At 41.7% G+C, this 22,594-nt stretch overlaps 1 protein-coding gene across 3 annotated transcripts in view; it reads right to left on the reverse strand.

Moving 5' to 3' along the window:
• MYOM1 (myomesin 1) overlaps window positions 1-22,594 on the reverse strand; it is a 157,122-nt gene that overhangs the window by 25,699 nt on the left and 108,829 nt on the right. For all 3 annotated transcript variants that reach the window (XM_045004129.1, XM_045004130.1, XM_045004131.1), the window contains 12 exons: window positions 21,741-22,067; window positions 20,250-20,446; window positions 17,781-17,907; window positions 16,767-16,951; window positions 15,606-15,720; window positions 10,079-10,235; window positions 8,950-9,056; window positions 8,756-8,800; window positions 3,913-4,049; window positions 1,955-2,099; window positions 829-888; window positions 476-543 (listed from right to left, as the gene is read on the reverse strand). In XM_045004129.1, the coding sequence (XP_044860064.1) occupies window positions 476-543; window positions 829-888; window positions 1,955-2,099; window positions 3,913-4,049; window positions 8,756-8,800; window positions 8,950-9,056; window positions 10,079-10,235; window positions 15,606-15,720; window positions 16,767-16,951; window positions 17,781-17,907; window positions 20,250-20,446; window positions 21,741-22,067 (1,670 nt within the window). The remainder of the gene's footprint in view (window positions 1-475; window positions 544-828; window positions 889-1,954; window positions 2,100-3,912; window positions 4,050-8,755; window positions 8,801-8,949; window positions 9,057-10,078; window positions 10,236-15,605; window positions 15,721-16,766; window positions 16,952-17,780; window positions 17,908-20,249; window positions 20,447-21,740; window positions 22,068-22,594) is intronic.

The raw sequence follows: 22,594 nt of genomic DNA on the forward strand, positions 1-22,594 counted from the left end.
GCACATCCCTGAGGAAAGGGAGGTATGGAGTTAAAACATCCCAGTGGGAGCACTATGGAGCCCAAAACAGAAGGAGTGGAGTACAGTGACGAAGTCAACCTTAAATTCCAAATCACCCAAGTCCAACGGTCAGAGGCTCAGTTCCTCATGGCACTATCCAATATGCAGATGAAGCATGCCTGTTTGTGACACCCCTTAATGGCATGTAGTATGTGTTCCCTTCTTCTGACCTGCTCTGCTTAGAAGGGCCCCTGCCTCCTACCCACAGATCACCCTTTGGGAGCATTAAGAAGAAAGCAGTTTGTGCTCAAGACAGCACAGAATCTGTGACTGCGTCCAGATGTCGTTGGGGGAATACAAAGGAAAAGGAAACCTCTTTGCATTCTTCCCCACCTTGCACGCCTGTGCAGTGACTGGCCACAATCTGGTCCAGTATATCTCTTGCTTTTATAACTACCAACCAACCAAATCTTACCTTGCATTTCAACAACACATTGCAATCAGCGGTAACTTCCCATCCCAGATACTCAACAAAATGAGGACCTGTTTAAAATGAGTTTTTACAAAATCATATGAGCAATAATCACAATACAAAAGACAGGTCAAATGAACTTTTCTTGCTAGATATACTGTTGTTTTTATAATGTCAGAAATATAGGCTTTTATTCTTCAGATTTTATTCTTTATGTAAAAAATGAGGTAAGGAATTAATTAGAATTGACTAGGCATTTGTATTTCAAAATACCATATTTAAACCTGCTCCTACATTTAATCAGCCAAAAGATGCCGGAACTCCTTTCATTTGCATATGATTATACTGTTCATTACCTTGTTTCCTGAACCACTCTTGCCTCTGAAAGTCTGCTTCGTTCTGTAGCTTCTTGAACACTAGGGATCAAAAACAGTCAGGAAAACAAATATGAGCCTTCTAGACAGAGTATCTCCTTAGTTGGGAATGGGATATTGCTGTATTGCAGGGGTGAAATCCTGTCCCTGCTGAAGTCAATGGGAGTTTTGCTATTAACTTCAATGGGGCCAGCTTTTCACCCCAGGTCACTGATAGTAAATACTTCATGTGTTAAGTATTTCAGCTGTCACAATGTTATTACAGCTGACCTAGGCTCTCCTAGCCACCCACAGACATTAAACCTTTTACATGTATCCAACCCTTTTGAGGAAATTTATGTTATTGATGGTGGTTCATTCAGCACTTGAGGACCCTCTTAAACTCATTTGTTATAGTAAATGTCAATGTAATGCTACAATGAATAATATTTAATTCATGTAACAGAAAAGATCAAAGAGAAAAGTATGACTTGTAAATATATCTGAATATATGCCACCAAAAGGAGAAGACATTTAATGTCACTCATCTAATCACATTTGATCCTCTGAGGAAGGAAAACAAGAATGGCAGCAGAATCATCAAGCAGTTGACATGTAGGCAGCTGTAGGTATATCTGAATATCTAACTTGAAATAGAACACTCCCAAGTATCTACAACAACATTTGCATCACATTAGCATTGTGGGACATTTTCATTGTAGATATAGGAAAGCTAGCTAGACAGATGTGAGAGAGACATTTTAGGTAGTATATGGCACCTGCTATCTTCCAAGCATGCTGCAAAATTAATTAATCCACACAATGACCCTGTGAGGCATGTAAGTAATAGAGATGGTTGGAAAATGTGAACATTTTTCCTAAAGATTATAATGGAAAAATTTCCTTTTTTCCCATTTAAAAAAAATCTGAAACTTGACCAGATTTAGTAGGTGTTATTATCCCATTCTACAGATAGGTAAACTGAAGCAGAGATGTTAAGTGACTTGCTCAAGGACATGATCGATATTAAGAAATTAGTGTAAGAGCACACATCAAGACTCAGGAGTCACTGGCTCCTTAGTTCATCACACTGCACTAGTTGTAAAAGTGAAATTCTAGATGAGCTTACCATCACCAATAAGGACAAGACTGGATTGGTTCGTTGCTTTTCCATCCTGAAGTTGGAAGGTATAAGTCCCTTCATCATTGTCCTCAATTTTATCCATGATCATTTCAATAAGGCCAGTACTATGGTCCACCTTCATCTTATATTTCTTCAGGAACAAAAAGAAAAGTGAGAGTAATGGTCTTCTTCAGAATCAGAAAAGACTCATCTATCTGGCCACATGCTATAGTACACTTAATAAAATTCTTTATTTTCTTTATTCAGATTTGTTTATTGTCTCTGTCCCGGGCTGTATGCACATAACCAAACATATACATAAAATATGTTAATCAAATATGATATAAGCATATTTATTATTATCATAATTCTTTATATCTGTTCTGTACTGAGCATCATGTTCTGTTCCATTAGAAAGGATTTTTTTAAATATATGAAAACTATTGCCCAACTCTTCAAAACAATATTTTCCCTGAGATGATGCTTTTATATCTTACTTCTATAGAATGCCCTGTCCATGCCCGCTAACCAGTGTAGCGGAATGCTAGAGATTTCATATGTTTTGGGGTTAAAAAAGTTCTCTGCCTGTTGCTTATGGGAACTTGCACATAACATAGGCCCCGATTTTGGGTTACATGCAGAACTTTGGTCAGTGGTGTAGTCAGAATTCAGGGGGGTGGGCACATGGATGAGGAAATGTGAGGATGTGGTTTGAATGCACTGCACTCTGAACTTTGGTCTCCTGGAAAGGCCTACAGAGGGATATGGACGGTAGCTAAATTACAGGACTGCCTTAGTCTGAGGATTGGAATGGTCCCTAGCTGCTTAGAGAATCTGGATGCCCACAAAGGTGGCCAGAGGTGATTGGGGTGGGGGGACATGTAGGGTCACGGGCCTCACCAGATTTCTCAGGCCACCTCTCGCCAGGATGCCCAACAGCGGCTCCCCCTGGTGGTGGCACTCACCATGTGTCTGTACAGCATGGGGAGGGAGGAAGCAGCAGGGCACTGAGCTGGCTGTGGGCTGAGCTCCCCGGGGCTGCTGCTTCTTCCCTGCTGCTGGAGTCCCAGCACTTCCTGCTTCGCAGACTGCTCACTGACGTAAGTGAGGGGGACATCTTCGAGATCGGGAAGAGGAACTGTGACATGGTGCCCAGCGCCAGGCAACTCAGGTGGAGCCCCATCCAGCCCAAGAGCCCTGGAGGTGAGTGAGGAGAGGAGGCTGGGGGGCAGAGTGGGAAAGTGGGGTGGACTATGGTGTTGCTGCTGCTTGCTGCTCCAATGCACTCCCAGCAGCAGCAGCCTTCAATGTGCCTATCAAGATGAAGGCAATTTGGGGGTATCATGTTCCTCCCTCCAAAGTGACTGATAATTCACTTCTTGTTCACTGAGACGATCCAGTCCCCAAGCACCATCCCACCCTGGTGCCACCCATCCTGATGGCGTTTGGGGGATTGTGCCTCCCAACTGTGTTGCTCCTTTTGTTGGTCTTGTTTTGAACACTGGCTAAATTGATTGAGGAGCGTTCAGGCAGGGAGGGATGCCTGCAAGCTCTGCAGGGGGCTGGGCACTCACAGGACAGAGAGCAGGAGGAGGAGGTAGTTGCTAGTGTATGTTGTCTACATACATACCAAGTTTCCAGGAGTGGTGGCAGAGGCAACACATGGGGCGGTCACGTGCCCCCACAGAACTGTTTAGTTGTGCCCTCCCCCACTATCCACAGTTACATATTGCCTCTGCAGGTGGCAGAAAGCCACACTGAGTGCACCCTCTGGAACTGCATCCAGCAGTGCTCACCCACAGCTCAGAATGTGGGCACCAATCTTTATACTGATGTTTTCATGTTATGTTTTCCATGTAAATGCATTAGAGTAGTGGGGCCTGATTATATTCAAAGTGCTTAGCTGGAACATTGATACTCATTGCTTATAAAAGTCAGAAAACCATAAGCAATAAAAGTCGTACCTCTCCATTAACAATTTCCTTGTCATTAAATACAAAGTTGACCTTTGCATTGCCAGACAGCTTTTCAGCCTGCAGCCAGAATCGCACTTGTCCCTTCTCCAGAAGTTCAGCTGCTAACTCAGACTTAAGTGGGACAGCTACGAAAAGGAAAGAAAAGACTGAAGAGAATCTTTCTTGTGTTTCACAGCTGTTCTTTTCCATCGTCAAAAAGCCAATTCTCCCATTGACAGGTGTAGAATTTATGGAAGTGTATTGTCTGCCCCCACCCTCTGTGTAAGTGTTCTGTTGTTCCGGGTCACTAGGGTTGTGTAGAGTTAGAAATATGCAGCGTTTGAGTTATATTTGATGCTGCTCCATTCTAACTCAAAGAAAAATCTGTCTCCAAGGTAAACTGAAAATATCTCTGCAGCATGATGTGAGTGTGTATGGCCCAGAAAGAACCATGCTTTATGACTCACTCTGTAATGTTATAATAAAATGTCAAAATGACTCAGCAGAAAAAAATAGCCTGCAAGGTCTTGCCTTCAAGGGTAATCAGAAAGTAAACAGCTGAACCCCACGCTGGTCCTTCATTCCTAGAATTGATCATGTATGTCATATCATGCCAAAAATTTCAGCAGTACACTCCATTTTCAAAGAGATAACCAGAAACACTGACATTACGAGCCACATTCATTATTGATGTAAGCAGGGTCAACTCCATTGAATGGCATTGTGGCCATTTATGTCACAGTACAAACATTTAGCCATGGTTTTAGTTTTCCCATTATTGATAAGTTCAAGTCTTCATCTTATTTTCATTCTAACTTTTCCTTAGGCTTTATATTACTTGGAAAACACAAGCGATTAGACCTAGTGATATAGGGGCTGATTTCTGAAAGGTGTTGAACATCTAAATAGCTCTTATTGATTTTTACCTAGACTCAAAGAGCCATGCAAATGGTACATTAACACTTCTCTACTCTCCTATAGGTATACAGCATATACAAGCAAAGTATATGTGGAGCTCCCAAAATATAATAAGGACATGTCAGATTTATAGTCTGAATTAGTGAGTCATTGTTTTTCATTTGTGAGAATACTGTAAAGTGTATGCATGGAAGGATGTGACATTGTCCCAGAGCTACTGAGATGGATCTACAAACATCTTTGTGAGACAATCAGGGGGAGAATCTTTTCATTTGTTTATATAGTCTGGTAGTGGCTGTAGAACTAAATGTGAAACTCTCCTATCATATAGATATTGGTAGAGGTCTGTTTCTTTAAATTTGACATATATAAAGGACTCAACAACAGTAAAGTGGGGCTATGCATGCTATACTGTAAAACAGAATACCCAAAGTATGAACAGCACAACTCTGGGTTGTGAAACTGTTTCAGATACAAGGCTGTACTGCAGGGCATATTAGCCTGTTTTATAGCAGAGCTAGTCTGGCATTTTTCCTTCATCTCCATTGCTCAGCTCCACTTACCAGCAGCAGGGAGTGAAACTGACAAATCATTTTCACTTTTCTTCCTATTTCTCACATGTGGAAATGGCTCCTTTAAAGATTTTCACCTCTTCACTTGCTTGCTCCTCCCAGAGCCCTAGCGCACCTTCTGGAGCAGGCAACATGCATGAAAGCAGCTGCCTCCCAGTCTGCTCTGAATCAGGCTGTGAAGCACAGGTGGAAGCTTCACTCTGCACATGAGACTCTCTCACACACACATGCGTGCACATGTCCTTGTCCTGAGTAGCAGGGAACCCTCTTCCTTTCTCCCCCACCTGAAGACATCTGATAGGTAGGGAAATGGGGGAATAGCCAAAAGGGGAAGGAGGATGGGAAGTAGCTAGCAGGAAAAGAGGAAGGTGACAAATGGAGTCATCAGGGGTTTGGCTATGGCAACTGGGACGCAAGCAGAGCACCACCACTTTCTCCTCATTTTGAGTCCTGTATGTTAGTGCAGTGGTGCTGTAAAAAGCTTCCTCACTTACTATGAGAAATGAGAGGTGCCTTGGATCTTAATCTCTAAAAACAAAAAGAGAGAAATGCCAGATGCACCAGTGTTTGCAACAGGAAGTGGGTGTAAATGAAGAAATTAGGCTGTGCTGCTTTTGTTTTACTGTCAGGTTTGTGGCAATTTTAAACTCTTAACTTGATTTGTATGTAATTAACTATGAATATCTTAGCCTAAAATGGAAAGAAAAAAACCAAGCTTCCCAGAGGCTGTTCTACGAAGGACTAAAATAAGCTAAAGGCATGTTCTTTTGTGAAAAGAAGTCACTTCCCAGTCCACAAGACTAACAAGACCGAGTCCAACAAAAGTGTTCATTTAAAAATGTGTCCGTATTATGAAGCACTAACTGCCAGCTGTATTGGAAACGTCTAACAATCCTGCTTCTGAGTTTTACTTCCTATTCTGTATAGTGTCTCAACTTATCACAAGCACCTGATTAAACCTCCTTTAGCAGTTACCAAGTTGAAGAGCAGCTATACAGAGGACTTTCCCATCCTTCTTGGCCCTGTGCAGCTACTACACTCATACATTGTCTATGTTCAGTAAAGGTATGTCCACACAGCAAAGAAAAACCCATGGCTGGCCTGTGCCAGCCAACTCAGGCTCGTGGGCCTGCGGCTGAGGGGCTGTTTCACTGCTGTCTAGACTTCTGGGCTTGGGCTGGAACCCAAGCTCTGGGACCTCCCTCCCTGCAGGGTCCTAAAAGCCAGGCTCCAGCCCAAGCCCAGAAATCTACACAGCAATGAAACAGCCTTGCAGCCTGAGCCATGTGAGCCTGAGTCTGTTGGTATGGACCCGCCATGGGTTTTTCTTTGCTGTGTAGATATACTTTTTGTGTGGCGTACTCAAGCAGCCCACTTACCAATAAGCTTGCCAGCTGTAGTTGTTTCTGAACACAAGTTAAATGTGTTAAAGTAAGCACTGAGCAGTTTAAATGAATTAACATGCAAGTGTTTAAGTTGAACATGCAAGTTCTAGTGATTAATTTTCACATACATTACTAATTTTGTTAGTGCTTGTAAAAATAGTTTATCCAGAGATGAGACTGAAGCTACTCATATACCCAAAGGGGTCTCATTACTATTTTCTCTTCTCTTAGGCATTTGCGGATACAACTCATCTTATTGTTACTTAATACTTTACAGTGCCTAGATATATGGTGGGTACCTGACAATACAAAGGGAAAGACGTGATCTCTGCCCTGAAGAACTCACACTCTTATATAGAACATGACAGAGTCAGGGGGAACAATCAACAGAGAAGGGCTGGGGTGAAGAAGGGCAAAGGGTGATGGAATATGACTTTGTAGTAACTAACTTTGGGTATGGAGGTGCAATTAGGAAATTATTTTTGTTGCTGATTTTATTATAAATTAATAATATTGTTGACTTGCTCTTGGTGACATCATAGAAGAAGTAAGTCTTAAAAAGAGATTTGAATGATGAGAAGGTAGCAGATTGTGGGGTTTGGGAGGTCATTCCACATGCAGGAAATGGCATAGAAAAAGTCATGGAGGTTGTTGGGGAAGAAGCAAATAAGTGGGACATCGAGGTTGGCATCACTGGATCAGAAAAGGCCAGTCAGTGCATGACACAATAAGAGACCATGTTGGATATGTAGACCAGAGTAGAATTGTGTAGGGCCTTGAAGTGATATAGAAAAGGAAGGAAGTGGAGGGATTCAGAATGAGAGATGTTGTGGTCAGACTGATAGGCAAGGAAGACCATTTTAGCAGTCACGGTTTGGATGGACTGGAGGGGTGAGGGTTTCAGTAGCTGAGATAAAGATAGGAGGTGATGGACAAGAACTTTAGCTACTGGGATTGAGAGGACTAGTCAGAGCTTAGACATGTAGTGGAGGAAGATATGGCAAGATTTAGACCATTAGACACCATTGTATTACTCTGGTTATATGCCATTGTTTAAAACAGTGGTATTGCACCAGCTTAAAACTGGGGTAGCACAGTGGTAAATAAAACCTGTAGCGAGAAGCAGAGGGAATCATTAAATATAGTCCCCAAGGTACAGACCTGTGTAAAAGGAAGAATGGTCAGGTTGTCTACAGTAACAGAAAAAGAAGAAGATGGGGCAGTTCAGAAGGAAAACTCCTGTGCAGATGGCGCATTCTAGCTGGACTTGCTGTGATGTTTTATTTTGTTAACCTCGAATTTGGTCTTAACTTACATTGCAGTAATGTTGCCAGCTAAAGCTAAAGGGGCAGAAAATTATAAACTCTCACACTGGCTTGGCAACTCATAGGGACCTGAGTAAGTGTAAAATTTGGTGCTCCAGAAAAAAAAATCCATTGGGATGCTTACTACACATCCAATATATGGACTATCCTGTACAGCTAGAGAGCAGCATCTACATAAGCAGCAAAGGCATCAATTAATACATTAATGTACTGGGAAGAATTGAAAGACTGACTAGTAGAAACCATGACCCAGGGGTGGCTCCAGGCCCCAGCACGCCAAGCGCGTGCTTGGGGCGGCATGCCGCAGGGGGCGCTCTGCCAGTTGCTGGGAGGGCGGCAGGCAGGGTGCCTTCGGTGGCATGCCTGTGGAGGGTCCGCTGGTCCAGCAGCTTCAGTGGAGCTGTGGGACTGGCGAGCGGAGCTGCGGGACTGGCGAGCGGCAGAGCTCCCCGCGGCATGACGCCATGCTTGGGGCGGCGAAATGTCTAGAGCCACCCCTGCATGACCTCAGCTTCACACACTGCATGCTTTTCTCGTGAGCCAGCGGAGCAGCTCCCCTAGCTGTTGCTGGCAGGGACTCTGTAATATACATCCCAGAACTCTTCACACTGCATGCCAGTATCTCTTCTATGAGCATGCTCATTTCACTTACTTGGGAATTTGTGCTCATGGCTGAGAGCGAGGAGGCGTTTCATCTCTACAAAAATTTTAAAAAGAAATGTTACGTATGCGTTTCTGTTTTACCAGTTATAATGATCACAGATTCTCTTACTTTTTCATGTAGTGCAGAAGAAGTGAGATGTGAAAGATAAAGCAGGCATTGTAAGAAATAGGTTTTTTCCTTACCTTCCTCGTCTATTGTGTAGCTTGATGAAACTCCATCAGTATCTGTGACAGCACAAGAGTAAATGCCCAAATCATCTTCCCCAAGATCTTTAAAAGCAGCTTTTGACCTTCAGACAAAAACATATTGATTAAAAGCCTTAACCAAACCCTGAATCAGAAACCTTCCTTTCCCCTTACTAGTGGGTGCTGCATCTGCTGTGGCTCTGGCTGAGCAGGAGAGTATGAGGTATAACCAGTGAAAAAAGGTGGGTATATCCATGGTATTTACATGCTGAACCCCACAGACTATCTGGTACATGAAAGAGCTGAATAAATCCAGCTTAGTCCTGCAGGGTAGAGCGTATGAGAGATGGAATAAAGATGCCAGAAAGGGTTCACATGGGTTCATATTGCTGGGAGTATGGTAAATACAGGCTGGTTCTAGGAAACATCCCTCTGGACTTCGTTTTCATGTGAGATGTCAGGGATGTGTTAGGGATGGCTATAAACAGGGAGGGGAATGTCACATGGTTTCTGGGGTGCTATGATTAGCAGGGCTCATACATCTATTTCTTCTTCCGTATATGTTACTTTTGCACCTGTATATTTGCATCTCCTTCCTCTCTAGAAAAAGCCTGGGGAAACAGGTGATCCAGACCATGCTGAAAGTCACCAAATCTGGGATCTGGTGAACAAAAATGTTCCAATATTCACTGAGAATGCCCCACCACCAGCTCCCTCCTGATCAAACCAGAGTGTTGTTTGCTCCAGCACCTCAAAGGACTGCAACTAGTGCAGTATAATATGGGAAAGTTTTTGAAGCAGTCAGGACCAAAACAATTTAAGTTAAATATGTTTAAAAATACTAAATTGCACCTGCAAATCTGGTAGCCAGTGCAGGTCAGAGAGCACAAGTGTAGTGTGCTCTTTATGTGACGCACTGCTTAAACAAGTGGGATGCATCATTGTGTGTGTGTGTAATTTCTGCATAGTCTACATGGGAGACCACCTTCAGATAACACTGTAATAATCTAACCTTCCACTGACAAGGGCATGAATAATCTTGGTGAGGTCACCTCCAAAGGGATGGATTTCTGTGTTTCCTAGGATTTCTAAATACGACAGAGTTTCTATAAGCAAGGCTCCTTACTTTCCGCCTTTGGCGTCAAAGGCTAATCGAGATTCATCCTCAATTGGTTCATAATTCTTGGACCAGACAAACTTAGAGTCTGGAGACATCTGGTCGCATTCAAAGTTCAGGGAAATGACTCCATTATCATCCACATCTACTTCCATTTCTTTAGTTCCTGGAAGATCAAAACAAAGCATGTCTACTTTTTAATAAAAAGCAGCATAAATTATTTGCTTACACACCATTCACAGGGTAAATTAAGCAGAGCCCTTTCCTTCCTTCTGCACATACATAAGCTGCTGCAACAGGCTACTGTCCTTGATCCTTTACTCATGAGAAGAGTCTTTATCTAGGTGCATAATTCCATGGAAGTAATGAACAAATTAAAAAGGGTACATAGGTCAATGAGATTACTTGCACATGATTAAGGACTATGCATACATGAAGGTTGCAGCATTGGGCCCTGGGCTGAAAGAAGCCTTAACTCAGGCTTAAAAATAAAATTAAATGCACTGGAAAAACTGAACAGGAACAAATGCAGTCCATTAAAATGCATTAAATGTTGAAATGTTGAAAATATTGTAAAAGCAACAACTTCCACAGTAAGGGCTATTCATTGTATTCCTAAAATAGGGAAAACTTCTAATTTTCTAGTAAAATACAAGTTCATGCCACATACACAAGAGTATACTTGGGAAAGGTGGAGGGGTGAATAGGAAATTAACAGTTCATATTAATTTCACAAATGAATCATTACAGTAGCACTTACTTGTGCAACTAATAGTGTTACACACAGCAGCTCATTCACACGTACAGATGTTGGAATAATCAAGTCTGACATATTGCCCTAAAATGGCCTATGGAATGCATCCTGTGCACCCCAGTAGAGAGTGTATCTGTGACTGGCAGCTAAGTGCAGCACCTTGGTTCAAATCAAGAGCTGGTTTTGAATACTGCTTGCTACTCCAGTGCCTGCAGACCTTGGTAAGGCAGGACCATCCAGTGTGCACTGGTAGGGCACTGAATGGGAAATAAGTCCAGGGCCAGAATATACCTAGGATCTGCCTTTCATGCATACCTGTGCAGCCAAGAGACCTGCATGTCTTGAACTGCCTAAAATGTCAATGACATACTTTTCCTCTAAAATGTTATATCTTAACGAACAGGACCTCATTCACAAAAAGCTATCAGAATATCCAGAAATGAGTAATAAATGTTTTATTTCCAGTACTTTTCTTGAGTCCTGTTCCCATAATCCTAATACCCATACATGACTTCTCCAATACTGTGAGCAGCAGCACATTCCTTGGTAATGAAGTAGTTTGTGAATTGTCTTATTGCTTGTAGCCTGCCATAAATGTTTAATAAAAGGAGAGATCAATATTTGTTTCTATACCAGTATTATCATTTATCAGCCCTTTCCGAAATGCAATATGCAGTTCAGAAATACATGTAAAGTACCTATGAATGATAAATGAAGTCTGAGGTCTACATATCTCTTACTGGGCAGTAACATGTTTGTAAATTTACCAGTGTAATCCATTATATGGAAATTCACCATTTGACATGTCATTAGTGTTTGTTTCCACTGCAGATTGTTAGTGTATCAATCTTTTGATGACAGTGTAGGTAATGTGCAAAAACTCTGCTATAAGAGCGATTCAAAAGGCAATATGCTTGACACTTCATTAGCTTGCATTCACTATATATGTTACTACTACCACTCAGCACTTATATCTGGCAGTGGTGTTGTTTATACAACTCAGGGTGCATTTTTATAAGTTCATTTTTTCTCATTTTGCTTTACCTTTACCATAAATACTTAAACAGGTCACTAAGAAACTAAAGCATGTTTCTAGATCAGGGATCGGCAACCTTTGGTATACAGCCCATCAGGGAAATCCGCTGGTGGGGAGGGAAGGTTTGTTCACCTGCAGCGTCTGCAGGTTCGGTCGATCGCAGTTCCCACTGGCCGCAGTTCGCTCTTCCAGGCCAATAAAGGCTGCAGGAAGTGGCACGGGCCAAGGGATGTGCTGGCCGTTGCTTCCCGCAGCCCCCATTGGCCTCCAACGGTGAACCATAGCCAGTGGAAGCTGCGATCGGCCAAACCTGCAGATGTTGCAGTAAACAAACCGTCCCGGCCCGCTAGCAGATTTCCCTGATGGGCTGCATGCCAATGACTGCCGATCCCTGTTCTAGCAGCTGAGGATTGCCAGAGCACAGCAGCACGCTAGACAGGACCTCATCTAGAAGCCACTCTTCCAATATGCCCCTGTGTTGGCTCTAAGGAAAATCCTCAGCTGGAGACATAGGTGAGGTTTAAGGCCCTGATCCTGCAATCTGATACCTGTGGGTAGACCTTATGTCTGGGCAGAGTCCTACTATAGTTAATGGTGCTTCATGCAGGTGCAATGGTCTGCCCACACAGATGATTTTGCAGAATCAGGACCTAATTCTACTTTGCAGTGAGCAGTATCAGAGCTGGGGGCTGGCACAATGGGATTTGAAAAAGGATTAAAGCATACTCCTCAGAGCCCTGGGATTTTCTGTGGAAAACATACACAATGAAATCACTTTGATGAAATCAAGACTAAGTTATAGCTAAAGATATAGGTTTGTTTGAGGGTTTGCTGTTTGTTTGGGCCAATTGTTTTATTTTATTTTACCTTTTAAAACATTATAAGGAAAAAGTGTACATAGTTGGCAAATTAGAAACAAAAAATACAAAATATTTGACCATATTACCCACACATGCTGGAAATAGGAGATTGCCTCCAGTCCTACTGACAGAAATAATTCTTTCAGTATATTTATTTAAGTTTCTATTCCTCTTGGGTTAGAGATCTTGCTCTCCTGCTGATATTTCTGACTTATTCGCCAAAAGTAACATTGCAATTCTATTTGCAAAATGCAGGAATTCTCCAGAGAGACACATCTGACCAAAATAATATTTTGCATCTATCCAACATCTTAATAACGCCAACATTAGTTGGGAAACTACCTTTCCAGAAGATTTGAGACCAGATTTTAAAATGTCATGATTGTGCCTGAGATTTGTATGGTTTGAGTGAGAAAGCATATTTAACCAGATTTTTGCCTTCCTGAGAGATTTTTTTTGTCTTTTCTTAACCCTTCATAAGAAGTGTAGTTTGGCAGAGACCATATTTACAGATCTGAGCTAAAAGTATGTGACAACAAAGTCACTACAAGATTAATTAGCCCTGAGCTTCCCGGAGAACTTTGTTGGGCCAAATCTTGACTCTCCTGCTTTGTGGACTTGGAATCCAACCCCAGCTCTGTGCCCCTGAGCAATAACGAAATCCTGAGACAAGAGTCCCATATACCCCTGGTAGCAGCCAGGGTGCAGCTCTGCAGCCCTGCCCCCAGCGTTAAGGGCTGTGGGCGTTCTCTGCTAAACTTGGCCCTATTACTCTAGACACACACCTTACTGCAGCTATCCTAGATCTCAACGGGAATTATGTGGCTAAATCTCCTTGCAGGTGGTAAAGTATCCCCAGCTCTGAATGAGTGCTTCAATTCTCAGTCTGTTGGAACTGAAATTAGATGTGAGGATCCTTATTTGATATGTGTGGGGGCTGCTATTGCATGACAAGCTTGTGTTATCAGTCTGAAGGCTAAGCATTAATCCTCAAAGGGAAGCAGAAACTTTGGGGCAAATGTTCATCCAATTCTTATTTCACGAATAAGATGTTTCCATTGTGCGTAACCCGATGTCAGAACAATAGGACTCTATGGGTAGGTCTGCACTTCATTGAAACACCTGCAGCAGGACCACGTCAACTGACTTGGGATCACAGGGCTCAGGCTGTGGGGCTGTAAAATTGCAGAATAGACATCAGGCACTAGTGGAGCCTGGGCTCTGGAATCCTCCCCCCGCCCATGGGATCCCAAAATCAGGGCTCCAAGTGTGAGCCCAAATGTCTACACTGCCATTTTATTAACCCCATAGCCTGAGCCAGCTGACATGGGATGTTTTATTGAAGTGTAGACATATCCCAAGGGCCCTGTCCTGCTCTCATTGGCTACTGCCAAAAGTCCCAATGGCTCAAGGAGCTCCTAGAACTAGTCTGCAGCCTTAAATGTGTTTATCTTATACTAAATTATGTATTTTAAGGAGATTTTGGGGGTATATTTTTCATCATGGAATATCAGGTTTAGAAGGGACCTCAGGTAGTCATCTCATCTAACCCCCTGCTCAAAGCAGGACCAATCCCCAACTATATATTTTTTGCCCTAGATCCCTAAATGGCCCCCCTCAAGAATTGAACTCACAGTCCTGGGTTTAGAAGGCAAATGCTCAAAGCACTGAGCTATCCCTCCCCTCTCTTACAGTGTGTGTTTACGGCACAAAAAACTATACCTGCATGAACCTCAGCGTCTTAGATGTTTTACTTTTGTGTTTGTTCTTATTAATTTCATGTATTGTGTGTCAGTTCTAACAACAGTACTATCTCTTATGAGTAGGTTAAAAATCTATGGGCCCAACAGCCTCTTCCTATGGAAATACCAATGGAAAGGATCTGGAGACTCATAGAGATTCCTCCATGTTTTTTCTGTTTTATTAAGGGCTATGTCCTCTGTGGAAATAGCAGGGGTCCAGAGTCCAAAACCACAGATACTTATATGAAACCCATGGATCCACTGGAGCTCTGGATCCAGCTGGGTGGGGATTCTGTGCCTCCACAGTGATTCTTGGGGTCCCTGCTTCTCTCCACACCTTTCTAGCACTGTGTATTTATTGTAGCCATGCTGCAAGCGTTTCTCCAATCAGCAGCTGCCCTGGGCTCTCCTTGTAAAGGTAGTCTCCACAGCAAGGAGGGTGTCTGTGTCAACTTGTGAAAGGATTTACTGTTGGTGCCAAAGGAGAAAAAGAACATTCTCCTTGGCCCATTCACAGCCTGTCCCCTCCCCACGAACTCTCTGTGGGTCAAGGGACAGAAGGGATATGAGCTGCCATGGCAGCAGCAGCTGATCTCCCTTCTATCTGGGGAAGAGTAAAACTTAAGTGTGAAAGTTACACTCCATGCCCTGATCTAGGGGAACAACTGGACCCTCTAGTTATGTATTTATCTGCAATTGCACACAATTATTATTTTACCATATTTTATCCAGGTGGGAGGGATAGCTCAGTGGTTTGTGCATTGACCTGCTAAACCCAGGGTTGTAAATTCAATCCTTGAGGGGGCCATTTGGGGAAAAAAATCTGTCTGGAGATTGGTCCTGCTTTGAGCAGGGGGTTGGACTAGATGATCTCCTGAGGTCCCTTCCAACCCTGATATTCTATGATTCTATTTGTGTATATGTATAGTATGGGCCACTCAAGTGTATTCAGAAAATGTATTTTATAAAGGAGGTAAAGAGTCACACTCAACTGGTATCCTTTATAGGAAAAGGGCTTGGTGCATTGGTAATACATCGAAGGACAGATGGGTTCAGTTCCTTTGTGTGTATTCTCTGGTTATGAGCATGTCTGATAAATATGAACCTGTATTAATGCAGATGCAAAACAAGAGTGTAAACGAACCTGGTCGTGTTTCTGCTATGACAGGGTCAGTGGTATCAGAAGGTTTCCCGACACCAGCCTGATTTGTTGCTCGCACCCGGAATAGATAGCTGACACCTTCCTTTAGGCCACTGACCTAGAACAAGCAAGTAGAGAAGCACAGTACACTACTGAGCACTTCATTTTACTCTTCTATATCTATAACACTAGTTTGGGGACTTGACAATAATATATCTTCCTCTTTTTTTTCCCCTCTTTTTTCCCTTGGAAACTTCCACTTTCCTCATGTCCCTCCCATCCAAGCTAACATGACTATAACTTATTTTTGTTTGCTACTTGAGTTTAGCCAGCATTTTTGATGATGTTATCAATGATGTTAGCACATTTCTGGGAACAGGATGTTTTTAACTCTTTTGCAGTCCATCTGCCTCTGCAGCAGCAGAACAAAAATACTGCAGGTCAATTCTGGCTTTTAAAAAAAGTTGTAGTCAGAGTCAATAATTCAAACCATAGATATTTAGAATCTGGATGTTATTCTCTATTGGCTTATAATGATTTTAACATCCAGTTTGAGGCTACACTACATTCCAATGTCCCTTTAAAAATACACAAGCAAAGATCACATTTTAAAATGAGACGGTTTTTAAAATGACCTTTGAAATATACACATTTCAAATATATGTATACATTTGTACACTCTTGGAAGAATGTTTAGACTGAAGATACAGTTAATCTTATATTTAGAAATTGCTCCATGAAATTATGTACCATAATAGCCTAGCCATCTAAATTACAAACTCAAAAAAATGAGATGACAGGGTATATTATGTTAAAACCAGTCATCCTGTCATATTTTCACAGCACACACCTCAGTGATTTGCCACTTGTGTTCACCTTTGAGTCAGGAAATACAGAGGATACATCTGTGTTATAACCTATTTTAGGAATGCCATTTCACTTTGGCAGTGCGTTCTTTTATTTTTAGACTTATTGGGCCAAAGTCTTTTCCAAGTTAAACCCCTATGTGACTCTGCTAGGATTACATGGGTGTAACTGAGGGCACAACATAGCTTGGTAAGTCTAAAACTATAAGGAAGCACTACCAAAATAGAATGGCATACCTAGAACTGACTTCACAGAAGTTGCACTGGTGTAATTGAATTTCGTTCCAAAACTGATTACCTTTAAGAATTTATTTGCAATTGGCTTCTCATTGACACTCCTCCAATGTTCGTCTGTTGCTTCTGTTTCCTTCACATCAACATAGTAACCAGTTATAGGATTACGGCCAATATAAACTGGTGGTTTCCACAGTAAAACCAAAGAGTCTTTTCTAACTTCAGTGCATAAGAGATCATGGGGCGGTCCTAAAGGATAAAAAAAAAGTTGGAATCTTGTGAATTAAATAAAGCCCCAAGCAGGCCATTGCATAAAACAAATGAAAAATGTACCATCTCAAAAAGACCGTGGGCTAAATTCAGAGTGGGTGTAAGTAGATACAACTCCATTGTACCTGTGAACTTATACAGTCCTGACCATGTTCAAAATGAACTAGCTCCCAAAATGATCCAATTTCCATTTTTTCTAACCTACAATATCTCAATCAAACATAAATGACCAGCCTCATCAAATAACAGGGAGATAAGTTAATTATTAAACTCATTCATTTGTTGAGAGCCTGATCTAATGACCATTGACGTCAGTGGGAGTCTTCTCATTAACTTCAGTGGGTATTGGATCTGGCCCTGAACTGACATGCTTAGGACAGGGCTAAAGGGCCTGTTTCTTCACTGCCTTGGCACCTTGTGTAGACATTTACACCAGGCATAGATGTAGTATAGGAACCTAAATAGAAAAGAAATAAACAATTAGCTGCAAAGTGGGTATTAAATGCTACCAAATCAAATGAGCAATGTTTAACACCCACTTTGCACAGGTGTAAATGACTCTGCAAAGCAGTGAAGAGCCTTATGTGCAGAGCAACTTTACTTCCATTGACTTCTATTGGAAGTGGAACTGAGAGCACACAGCAGGTGTAACAGCAAACCCATAGCAGACCTCAGGATGCAGCCTGCTCAGAATAAGAACAGAACACCGTTCTAGCCAGCAGCATTCTTCTTTCATTTTGTGTAGAGTGTAGGTTTGGTATGCTCCACTGAATGATGCTGAGCTTTGATGTTTTGTTTAGATTTTTACCTGGAACAGCAATGGTCCATTCTTCACATTTGAAGGATCGAGTAGGTGGGGAGGGTGTGCCGACCCCAGCTAGGTTAGCAGCAGCCACTTGGAATTGGTATACCATGTTTTCCTTCAAATTGTGAATCTGCAGGATTAATAAAAACAATACTCATTAACCTTGCTTTAAAGTTGTAGAAGGAGGTTATACTGATGACTGTCACATATGTAAACTCTAGGATACAAATCCTCTTTATAAAGCCTGTACAATGAACAGGTGAAAGCAATATTAAAAATCAGTTATGTATACTTTCATTTCTTTTCAATTTTTTAAGAATGAAAAGGCACCACAAAAGCTACCTTTGTGCACTGACACCTGGGCAATACCTTCTATAGGCAGCCACTTCTGAGCAAACTGAGGAACACTTGAGACTATGGGCTTGTCTTCATGTACAGCACTACAGTGGTGCAGTTGCACTGGTCTAGCTCTTTAGTGAGGACACTACTACACCTGACAGCAGAGCTTCTCCCATCATCATAGTTAATCAACCCCCAGAGGGGGAAGCTCTGTTGGGGGAAACTATGTCAGGAGAGAAGCTCTCCCATCGACATAGCACTGTCTACACAGGGGGTTAGGTTGATATAACTACATCGCTCAGGGGTATGGATTTTTCACACCGCTCAGTGACATAGTTATACCAATATAGGTCTGTAGTGTAGACCTAGCCTATGAATGTTCTAAAGGTGCATAAACTGTAAAAAAACAAAAAAACCCAACACTCTTTTTACTGTTAAACATTGTGCTAGGTAGGTAGAGAGCAGAGTGTCACCAGCCATGCGTTAATTACATAATTCAGCCTGCTGATGTAGGAGCTGTCCCTGCAGTGGGGTGTACGCTGGCACTCATTTGAAAAGCAGCTGTATTGACCCCTGGCAATTATGTGCTGCAGATGGTAGCATACTTGCAAGCTGGATCAGGATCTAGCCCCAAACCATGACTTCTTTAGGCCACAGCCAGTCAGCACAGGAGTGGCTCAACCCCCTCATACTCTATTAAGTGCTAATGGCCTCATTTTCAAAGACGCTGGGCACGTGTAGCTTCTATTGGTGACATGAGTTCTTAAATACTATGGTGATGGGTGCCAGACTGAAAGATAGTTTGTAGCTTGTTCAACTGATAAGTTTGTAGATTGATGAGTACATTCAAGGTATGTCTACACTGCCCATGTTACAGCATGGCTGTGGCGTGAAGTGGGCAGTGTAGTCATGCTTTATCGCTGTGGGGGAGCTCTCCTGGCAATAAAAAACAACAAGGAATGGTAGCTTTATCACCGGGAGCACTGTCTATACTGGCGCTTTTCAGTGCTAAAATTTTTATCGCTCAGCAGGGTGTTTTTTCACACCCCTGAATGACTAAAGTTTAATCACTGAAAGTGGCAGTATAGACACAGCCTTACTGAATGCACCATAATTTGTACTCACACATTTAGGATACGTCTACACTACACTGGCAATTGAATGACAAAACTTTTGTCTTTCACAGGTGTTAACTCCCCTCCCCTGAAAAACAAAAGTTTTGCTGCGACAAGCACCAGTGTGAACAGCACATTGTTGGCAGGAGCGCTCTCCTGCCAATAGGGTGACCAGATAGCAAGTGTAAAAAAATCGGGACAGGGGGTGGGGGGCAATAGGAGCCTACATAAGAAAAAGCCCCCAAAATTGGGACTGTCGCTATAAAATCGGGATATCTGGTCACTCTACCTGCCAACAACGCAAATGCCGCTCATTGAGGGTGGAAGTTTTTTGTTGGAGAGCCAACAAACAGAGGCAACATGGCACAACTTTTAGCAGCATGGCTGTACTGACACAGCCATGTTGCTAAAAGCTGTGTAGTGTAGGAAAAAGGAAAAAGCTTACCCTACTCTACTCCCACCCACAAAGCAGAGGGCAGGGTATGGCACTAAACATTTATATACAAACCCTCTGCATCCAAGAAGTGTTAACTGGTGACTCTTATCATGCTTTAGAAACAAACACTGACAAGAAGCAAAGGACTAGAAGAATAAGTTGTTTTACTTTTCATCCTAATATATACCTGATGTAGCATCACAAATCATTGCGGGCAACATATTAACCATCTAGGACATGACACATCTTTTTAAAAGCTGAATACCCTCTATTAAATTGTAGACCAGGTTTCTGAGTCACATTTAATAGAGTAATAATACTTTTTCACTTATATAGCACCATTCTATCAAGGAACCCAAAATACTTCAAAAAAAAGGACAGCATAGCTCTTATTATATCTGTGGCATTAAAGAATGAGCAAACCAAGCAAATATTAGACTAGCTTTTGTTTGCTATGGAGTATCTCTGACATAAACATCCCAATCCACTGGAAACAATGAATTAGAAGCTGTTTTTCCTAATCTGTTTTGTTACATATATACTTCTGATGCATGCTCAGCAATATGAAAATTAACCTCTTACCCTGTAGGCCCTTTCACTAACTGGTTTAATGTTGGCCTCGTTCCATTTTCCAGGAACTCCATCAATCACTTCACGATAGTTCACATAGTAGCCAGTAATTTCAGCTCCGCCAATGATTTTAGGCTGTTTCCATCCCAGCACCATTGAGTCATGAACACTTTCAAGTACAGTGATGTCATAAGGTGGAGATGGGGCAGCTGTGTCAACATGAACATCATATGAATAGGCAGTAATCATTCTACTAGTCAAATAAGCATTTGTCTGGCTTTCCCATCTTGTCAGGAAAAACTCCATTTGTAGTCAATGGAAATTTTCCTGGTATAAGGAATGCAGGATTAAGGCCTCCATAAGCCCAATAAAAAACTAAGCTACATAAGCATTAGTTATACAGCAGTGTTTGATATTTGAGAAACGAGCTGATACACAGTGAAAGTGTGTGTCGCAACTGCAGCTCTCATATAAGTGAGCAGGTTTCATTTTCAATACAGTGAAAGATCAGAAACTAAAACTAACCATAGCAGACTTGCAAAATTTTGGAGATGCAATGATTTGTTTTCTTTTGCTGAAACCAAACTTTTTCCCACACTCAATTTTTTCTTTAGTTCCTTTTTTATCCCACAGTCCCATGATGAGAAAAGAGGTAATGCAACACCACCTACTTCCTCATTTTTGGTCTCTTAATGTTATAATGATATCATTGCACCCTTTGGGTAAACTTACCTTACTGAAGGAAAGCAGTTATAGCCACAGCTGTCTGGTCAGAAATGGAAGAGGCCTGTTTCTGGAGCTTACTTCAAAAATATCTGGAGCACAATTCTTTTTTTTTTTTTAAACCAACATAGAAAGCATGAAACTTCAGTCCTGCAACTGCACCCATCTTCTTACAATATATCCTACATACATGTCAGTGGAATATTTGTACACAGAGTATTTACCACTGGTCAGCTGTTGGCAATACTTAGGAACTCCTTGTCTCACTTTGGATGTAGCTCAGATAGAATTTTGAATGACCTCATTTGCTGAATGTTCTTCCAGAATAACTCATCATCCAGTCAGCAAAAACTTTTTTTAATTAGTAAAGGAAACCCGCAGAAAAAACCCTATTGCCTTTGAAATCAAGGATAACTCTATCAATAATCCCTCTGACAATGCAATGCAAGCTTTGTTGCTATCCTCAGAAATACCACCAAAGTGATTTAGAAGTCATGATATTTTTGGATACATAGCTGTAATATATAAAGTAAAGTAAAGCAAGCTATTAAATTAATAAATGATTTTTAAGTGTTTTGCTGTCAACAGACACACTGTATGGGAAATGGTCCCCCGTACCATTCCATGCATAATAACCCTTAATGAAAAGCTGAGCATGTAAATGGATTTGATGGAAGATGCATCATTGGTGAGAATGTCCATTGTGACTTGGATGATAAGTGATGAAAATTGTCTGAGATGAATGTGCTGAAATGGTGAAATCTATTTATTAGCTCTCACCTATATCTTTCTTCTCTTTCATTTTCTCCAATGCCAAAGGGTCCCCAGGTTGAGTCTTACTTGCCTGCTTAGCAGCTCCCTTCTGTGGTGAAGGTGTAGGAACATTCTTAACCATTTCTCTTACTTCACTGAATCCTGTACGCCTCAGCTTATCAGAGCTACTGGGTAGCACGTGTCTGTTAAATTTAGCATTGCATTTTAGCAAAGCATCTGTGTCAAAGATAGGCTGGGAGGACTCATGCATGCCTTCCCAGGAGGTAGTGTAGTCTGTTAGTCCACCAGCTTTACCACTCAGTTCAGGACACACACCATGAAGCAATCCTCCCCCTGCAATTGCCAGAAAATAACAGACATTTTGAATTAGACATCATTCCTTTTTCTTCATTTATTCAACAGAATGAAGAAATGACCACAAAGAACAACACAGGCAGGACATGAATAAACATGATTTTTGCTGACATTATGATATGCTTCGACTCACAAGAAAGTGAAAAGCATGTAGTATCTCCCAACCTTCTCACTACAAGTAACGCTTTTTTTAATGGTGTATATTTTACAGCACAGATGTGACAGTCCATAATCTGGAAAGCTAATAGAAGTAAAATGATTGTCACTTGCCACACTTCTTTTAAGATTAGATCCTTTTACCCATATCTGTGATCGTTTCAGCTCATCTTTAGAAGTGCCTCTTTCTTCTGCCACACTTGTCTTCTGAGGTTGGGAGGTATGTCAGTTTGATACAAATAGAGTTAGAATGTTGAAAACATACAATTTATTCTGGTTCAGTGAGTTCATTAGTCTCCTTATGTTAGTTCAGGCAAAACAGAAATAGCTCATCAACAGTATGGAGGATG

Source organism: Mauremys mutica, chromosome 2 (assembly GCF_020497125.1).
Source record: "Mauremys mutica isolate MM-2020 ecotype Southern chromosome 2, ASM2049712v1, whole genome shotgun sequence".
Lineage (NCBI taxonomy): Eukaryota > Metazoa > Chordata > Testudines > Geoemydidae > Mauremys > Mauremys mutica.